This window comes from Oncorhynchus nerka, linkage group LG12 (assembly GCF_034236695.1).
Source record: "Oncorhynchus nerka isolate Pitt River linkage group LG12, Oner_Uvic_2.0, whole genome shotgun sequence".
In the NCBI taxonomy this organism is placed as follows: Eukaryota; Metazoa; Chordata; class Actinopteri; order Salmoniformes; family Salmonidae; genus Oncorhynchus; species Oncorhynchus nerka.
In genome coordinates this window covers 41385113-41393038 of record NC_088407.1, presented here as the reverse complement: position 1 = coordinate 41393038, position 7926 = coordinate 41385113, and the positions used below count along the sequence as shown (strand labels likewise).

At 42.5% G+C, this 7926-nt stretch overlaps 1 protein-coding gene across 1 annotated transcript; it reads right to left on the bottom strand.

The window, feature by feature from the left end:
• Nucleotides 1-3091: 3091 nt before the first annotated feature.
• ccdc32 (coiled-coil domain containing 32) lies at nucleotides 3092-7893 on the bottom strand. Its single transcript, XM_029674906.2, has 4 exons — nucleotides 7787-7893; nucleotides 7162-7439; nucleotides 6425-6578; nucleotides 3092-3866 (listed from the first exon to the last, which is right to left on the bottom strand). Exons 2-4 carry the CDS (start codon nucleotides 7415-7417, stop codon nucleotides 3683-3685), a joined length of 594 nt encoding a protein of 197 aa, XP_029530766.1. The 5' UTR covers nucleotides 7418-7439; nucleotides 7787-7893; the 3' UTR covers nucleotides 3092-3682.
• Nucleotides 7894-7926: the final 33 nt, after the last annotated feature.

Genomic DNA, 7926 nt, shown 5'->3' with positions numbered 1-7926 from the left:
GGCTTCAAACATAAAGATATAAAACTGTATTTTTTTGTGAAGAATCAACAACAAGTGTGACACAATCATGAAGTGGAACGACATTTATTGGATATTTCAAACTTTTTTAACAAAAATTGGGCGTGCAAAATTATTCAGCCCCTTTACTTTCAGTGCAGAAAACTCTCTCCGGAAGTTCAGTGAGGATCTCTGAATGATCCAATGTTGACCTAAATGACTAATGATGATAAATACAATCCACCTGTGTGTAATCAAGTCTCCGTATAAATGCACCTGCACTGTGATAGTCTCAGAGGTCCGTTAAAAGCGCAGAGAGCATCATGAAGAACAAGGAACACACCAGGCAGGTCCGAGATACTGTTGTGAAGAAGTTTAAAGCCGGATTTGGATACAAAAAGATTTCCCAAGCTTTAAACATCCCAAGAAGCACTGTGCAAGCGATAAAATTGAAATGGAAGGAGTATCAGACCACTGCAAATCTACCAAGACCTGGCCGTCCCTCTAAACTTTCAGCTCATACAAGGAGAAGACTGATCAGAGATGCAGCCAAGAGGCCCATGATCACTCTGGATGAACTGCAGAGATCTACAGCTGAGGTGGGAGACTCTGTCCATAGGACAACAATCAGTCGTATATTGCACAAATCTGGCCTTTATGGAAGTGTGGCAATAAGAAAGCCATTTCTTAAAGATATCCATAAAAAGTGTTGTTTAAAGTTTGCCACAAGCCACCTGGGAGACACACCAAACATGTGGAAGAAGGTGCTCTGGTCAGATGAAACCAAAATTGAACTTTTTGGCAACAATGCAAAATGTTATGTTTGGCGTAAAAGCAACACTGCTCATCACCCTGAACACACCATCCCCACTGTCAAACATGGTGGTGGGAGCATCATGGTTTGGGCCTGCTTTTCTTCAGCAGGGACAGGGAAGATGGTTAAAATTGATGGGAAGATGGATGGAGCCAAATACAGGACCATTCTGGAAGAAACCCTGATGGAGTCTGCAAAAGACCTGAGACTGGGATGGAGATTTGTCTTCCAACAAGACAATGATCCAAAACATAAAGCAAAATCTACAATGGAATGGTTCAAAAATAAACATATCCAGGTGTTAGAATGGCCAAGTCAAAGTCCAGACCTGAATCCAATCGAGAATCTGTGGAAAGAACTGAAAACTGCTGTTCACAAATGCTCTCCATCCAACCTCACTGAGCTCGAGCTGTTTTGCAAGGAGGAATTGGAAAAAAGGTGCAAAACTGATAGAGACATACCCCAAGCAACTTACAGCTGTAATCACAGCAAAAGGTGGCGCTACAAAGTATTAACTTTAAGGGGGCTGAATAATTTTGCACGCCCAATTGTTCAGTTTTTGATTTGTTAAAAAAGTTTGAAATATCCAATAAATGTTGTTCCACTTCATGATTGTGTCCCACTTGTTGTTGATTCTTCACAAAAAAATACAGTTTTATATCTTTATGTTTGAAGCCTGAAATGTGGCAAAAGGTCGCAAAGTTCAAGGGGGCCGAATACTTTCGCAAGGCACTGTAGATGGCCATACTTCTTCATTGCACAAAGGCATAACCTCAACCAAATTCCAAAGACTGGTGACATCCAGTGGAAGCGGTAGGAACTGAAAACAAGTGCCGAAAAAATATTGTTTCCCAATGAGAACTAACTGAACAGACAGAGACCTAAAAAAATATATATATCTGAATGGTTAGTCCTCAGGGTTTTGCCTGCTACATAAGTTCTGTTATACTCACAGACATGATTCAAACAGTTTTGGAAACTTCAGAGTGTTTTCCATCCAAATATACTAATAATATGCATATCTTATATTCTTGGCTTGAGTAGCAGGAAGTTGAAATTGGGCACGCTATTTATCCAGAAGTGAAAATGCTGCCCCCTATACCTTAAGAAGTTAAATGTCACACATTTGAATCAGATTAAATACAAATAAGATGTTTTCAGTATCATACTGTATCCATACTGTAATACAAGTGATCTTGTATTAAATCAAATACACAGTCTGTACTTTTAGCTTGAAATAACTGTATTCCAGCATGTTGACCATCTAGTATAAAATGTCATGCACACTTAACACCAAAGACAAATAATAATTTAATTTATTTTAATTTTATAATCCACATGTTTTAGACAGCCTATGTTCTCTAATTTCTCTTTGGAAATACACAAGAATCATTTATATACATTTGTTACAAAAATACATTGAACATGTACCTTTTATTGTATTTGAACAACTTTTTTAATGTTTATTTATATATATATATTTTTTAACCTGTTCTCTCACCAATTTCATGGTATCCAATAGTCTTGTCTGCAACTCCCAGACAGACTCAGGACAGGCGAAGGTTGAGAGCCGTGCATCCGCCGAAACACAACCCAACCAAGTCGCACTGCTTCTTGACACAATGCCCCCTTAACCCAGAGGCTAGCCACACCAATGTGTCAGAGGAAACACTGTGCACCTGGCGACTGTGTCAGCATGCACTGCGCCCGGCCCGCCACAGGAGTCACTTGTGCGCGATGGGACAAGGACATCCCTGCCGACCAAACCCTCCCCTAACGACACTGGGCCAATTGTGCAACAGCCCCATGGGTCTCCTGGTCGCGGCCGGCTGCAACAGAGCCTGGACTTTTGAACAACTTTAACAGCGATCCAAAATAGACTCTTCAAAGCAAGTCTGGTGAGAAGGGTATCTGCCCAGTGTTGTCATCAGTCAACCTATCTCCTTTCAAGTAGTCCACATTTTCACTGCTGTATTCAAATCAGGAGCAATCTGGCTGGTGGGGGGGGGACCTCTACCACTGAGGTCCAGTTCCATGGCATAGACAGTTCCACTGCTGAATATTAACTGAAGTACACAGTAGGAAATTGATTGAATGTTGAATGTCACTCACGTGAGGAGTCCTCAGTCACCATATTTGGCCATGCTGATTTATTTACGTCTAAATTATTTTGTTGATTACAATGCTGCCATCTAGGGGTAGCTATACAGTACAACGTATACATGTCCAATTATTTGTGATACTTTCTGAACGTGAAAGACTAAGACACGGGTAGAGAAATACTTTTTTTTTTCAAGTTTATTAACTTTGTTTCAAAAGATTCCTTCATACAAATTAATCTCTCATCTTACTTACAGAATCTTAAATATGTGGTACAGTATATCATACACATGGTAATGAACCTAGTACATTTATCATACATATGGAAATTGACATATAGTAGCTACATTTATAATGATTCCATCTTAACTATTAATACTCTGGATAGGACTCGTATCATAAAAGCAGTGCCGAAGCTCATTACAACATTAGAGACCATCTCTGGTGCTACATAGTGTAGTAGCCTAACAAAATGCAACTAGTGTGGTTTCCGGATATTCCCTAACAATGAACTGCAGTTTTTTATTGAACCATATCATAAAATCAACATGACAATATTTTATAAAAGTAACATAACCAACAATGGACCGCTGCAGTTTTTGCAATGATATGTCATTGAATTCTTTCCCGTTTTGACAAGACATTTATAAACAAGCCAAACACATATGACCTAATAACAACAGTATAAGAAATCACATCATGTTCCTGTCCAGTAATAACACATGATAACATATAAGGGTCGTTGGTAAAATGTCTGAAGTGAACAGGTAGTTATTTCTCCGGTGTGTGACTCTCATCCTCTTCAGGGTTCTGAGTGGCTGCCTCTGGTCCACTCTGTGATTGGTCCGTGGAGATATGCTCTCGGCTCAGTGACGGCAGGAGGAGATATTCCAGCTCCTCAGCACTGACGGCCACTTTCTCAGGTACCAGCCAACGCTTTAGATGCTCCAGGGCACTGTGAAGAACAGATAGAAGTTATGACACATCCTTTCATTACAAAAAGAGGCAAAGTACTGGGTGACTTCAACCTCCCAATGCCTGACTTTGACTAATTTCTTTCCACCTCTTCTTTCCCCTCCTTGCCTCTTGACCTCACCCAGTCACAAGTCAGGTAATAGGCTTGAACTCTACTTTACTAGAGGCTGTTCGCCTACCAATCTCACTGCAACCCCCCTGCAGGTCTCAGATAAAAATAAACAAAGTAGTTCTCACTCTCTCCTGCAATCCTACCCACTCAACCTATACCCAGATGATCATGGACTTTCGCAATCTTCACTCTCTTCTATCATCTCTCCCTTCTGCTAAATCCTTCTCCTGCCCGTCTCCTGACTCTGCCGCTTCGAACCTGCTCTCCTCCCTTACCGCCTCATTTGACTCAAACTGTCGCCTCCCCTCCTGCTCTGTGTCTGAGTGACTGCGCGCTCACAGAACAGGGCTGCGGGCAGCTGAGCGGCAATGGAGGAAAAATTAACTTCTGGAGACCTATCATCCTTCCACTCCCTCCGCCTTACCAACTCTTCGGTATCCTCTGCTAAAGCCACTTTCTATCATTATATTCCAAGCCTCTTACCTCCAACCCCGGGAAACAATTTTACCACCTCTTAATCCTACACTTACTCCCCCTCCCTGCAGACGAGATTGTCAACCACCTTGAAAAAAAGTTTGACGACATCCGCTCCTCATACACTCAGCCTACTGAGTCTCCTGGTCTCACTCACACATAACTACTCTACGCCTTGACCTCTTTCTCCCCTCTCTCTATAGATGAAATCCTGCGAGTAGTGATGTCCAGTCGCCAGACAACCTACCCACTCCATCCCCTCTTCCCTTCTCCTATTCCCTCATCATCTCATACCTGACCACTGGCTGTGTCCCCTCTGACTTGAAGATGGCCATAGTTGCTCCCCTCTTCAAGAAACCAACACTCAACCCCTCTGATGTCACTGCTCTCTGTGTCATGGAGGCTCTCCGCTCTGCCAAAGCTGACTCTCTCTCCTCTGTCGTTATCCTCCTAGATCTATCCGCTGCCTTAGACACTGAACCATCAGATCCTCCTCTCAGGCTCTGCAACTCCTGGATTGCATCCTACCTGGCACGTCGCTCCTACCAAGTGGTGTGGAGAGGATCTGTGTCTGCACCATGTGTTCTCACTGCTAGTGTTCCCCTAGGGCTCGGTTCTAGGCCCTCTCCTCTTTTCTCTATACACTCAGCTTCGTCATATCCTTTCATGGTCTCTACTATCACTGCTATGTGGATGACACACTAGCCACATCAATAATGAAAAATGTATGTAATAAATTTATCACTAGCTACTTTAAACAATGCCACTTTATATAATGTTTACATACCCTACATTACTCATCTCATATGTATATACTGTACACTATACCATCTACTGCATCTTGCCTATGCCGTTCGGCCATCGCTCATTCATATATTTTTATGTACATATTCTTATTCATTCCTTTACACTTGTGTGTATAAGGTAGTTGTGAAATTGTTAGGTTAGATTACTTGTTAGATATTACTGCATGGTCGGAACTAGAAGCACAAGCATTTCGCTACACTCGCATTACATCTGCTAACCATGTGTATGTGACAACAAAATTTGACTATTTTTCTCATTCCCCCCTCTGATTCCCATGTAGCAACACACATCTCTGCATGCCCTGCAGATATCTCAGCTTGGATGTCAGCCCACCACCTCAAGCTCAACCTCGACAAGGAGCTGCTCTTCTTCCTGGGAAAGGCCTGCCAGCTCCAAGACCTCACCATCATGGTCGACAACTCCACGGTGTCCCCATCCCAGAGAGCAAATAACCTTGGCGTGACCCTGGACAACATCCTGTCGTTCTCTGCAAACATCAAAGCAGTGACTCGCTCCTGCAGGTTCATGGTCTACAACATCCGTAAAGTACAACCTTTCCTCACACAGGAAGCGGTGCTGGGCCTCCCCGCTTGTGCCATCAAACACCTGCAACTTATCCAGAATGTTGCAGCCCGTCTGGTGTTCAACCTTTGCAAGTTCTCCCATGTCACCTTCCTCCTTTATACACTCCACCGGCTCCCAGTCAAAGCTTGGATCCACTACAAGACCATGGTGCTTGCCCAAGGAGCAGCAAAGAGAACTGCACCTCCCTACCTTCAGGCTATGCTCAAACCCTACATCCCAATCCGAGCACTCCGTTCTGACACCTCTCGTCTCAGTCTTACTATCCCCCTCAGTCCTACTAGCAGTGACTTTGCTGATAACATCTTTGAGGATAAATATACTTACTATGACTGTGAAATGTGGTTGTCTCACCTAGCTCTCTTAAGATGAATGCACTAGGACAAGAGCGTCTGCTAAATTACTTAAATGTAAAACAAATGTTAAATGTTTATAACAGAACAATCCATGGACCTGTAAGACTCTTTACAAGCTCAGCCTCCAAAGCTGTCCAGAACTAGTGGAGAAGGTTAATAGGCCTACTTCAAACAGAACAACAAAACAAATGATGCTCTTCAGCTCACCTCTGATCTAGTTCACCCTCCTGAAAGAGTTCTGAGCTCTGAGCGTCATGCAAGAATCTATCCCAGCATTCTTTTTTGGCCTGAGATAGGGAGCGCAGCATCTCCCTGGAAGTCACCTCAGTGCACTGGCCCTTTATTCTCTTCAGACGGTTCTCTGAAAGACAGGATTCATAATGAACTTTAATATTAAATGTTAAGAACTATGAGATTAGGATTAATAGAACCTTGATTTCCGACCTTGATTCACGGCTTTCTCACAATCATCCCAAATAGCTGTGTGAAAATAAGACTTAGAAGTGTGTTGCAAGGAGAGAATGGAATCAATAGTAAAATCCCACTGGGCACAGATGTCAATTCAATGTCTATTCCACGTTGGTTCAACGTAATTTCATTGAAATTACATGAAAACAGTTTTGATTCAACCAGTGTATGCCCAGTGGGATATGCATTTGGATACTTTCAAATTAATTATTCCTCTATTTCTGGACATAACATTGATGCATGAGAAGTTTTACACTACTGTTTACATGAACCCAACATAGAAACTGGAAAGAAGGCAAAGCCTCTAAAACTACAGTAAAGCAGACAGCTGTTGGGTGTGCAGGCTTTTGTTCCAGCCTAGCACTCACACAGGCGTTGGAGTTAAAGTCAAGGACCAGGGTTGATGCCATCAAAAGGGCCATAGATAAGGGTGGAGGGCCACACATGACAGAAGTTTGATATTAGATTGACTTTACCTAAACTAGCAATGTAGACATCTGAGTCTTCCATAGGTTCCCAGACGCTGTGAGAGGAGGAACTCGTAGACATGCCATTAGATTGCAGGCCATTGCCAACATGTGAGGGTTGGAATGAATCTGTGAACAGTGTGGCATCATCCCCCTCTTGGCCTTGAGCTTCCTCCTGTACGTCAGGCAGGCTCGAGCAGATTTCTGACCACAGCTCTCCGCTGGACCGAGTCTCGTGACTCTCGAAATCCTCAATCATCTTCATGCAGATGCAGTCTGTCTGTGGTCTGTTGAGAAAAGCATGTCAACAACTCTATGAACGGATAGCTAGCTCAAAAATCAATTCAGTGATAGCTAGCTTAAAAATCAATTCAGTGATAGATAGCTTGAGCAATGCAATTAAGTTAAACTGTATACCAACTGCAAGGTCTTGGTAAACTTTTCACCAAGTTAGAAATGAGCTGCTGTTTACAGCATTGAATGAGTTTCTACGTTATTTGTTAGCTTGCTAACCGTAGCTACCAAGTTGGCGCGTTTAGCTTTAAATTAATCACATTGTCATTGGAATTTCAAAAGTATAGCTAAATGGAAGCTAAACGTTCACTCTGCTAAACATGTTATCTTGGTGTCTTACCTGCGAATAAAACGTAAAGCAACTAAACCGTATTTTCCAGGCAGTAGGACATAAACGTGCTAACGTTAGCTAGCTAGCCTACTAGTCTAGCAGGAATCCTAAACACAATCCAAATACTCCTCCTTTGGCGTGTTTTGAGT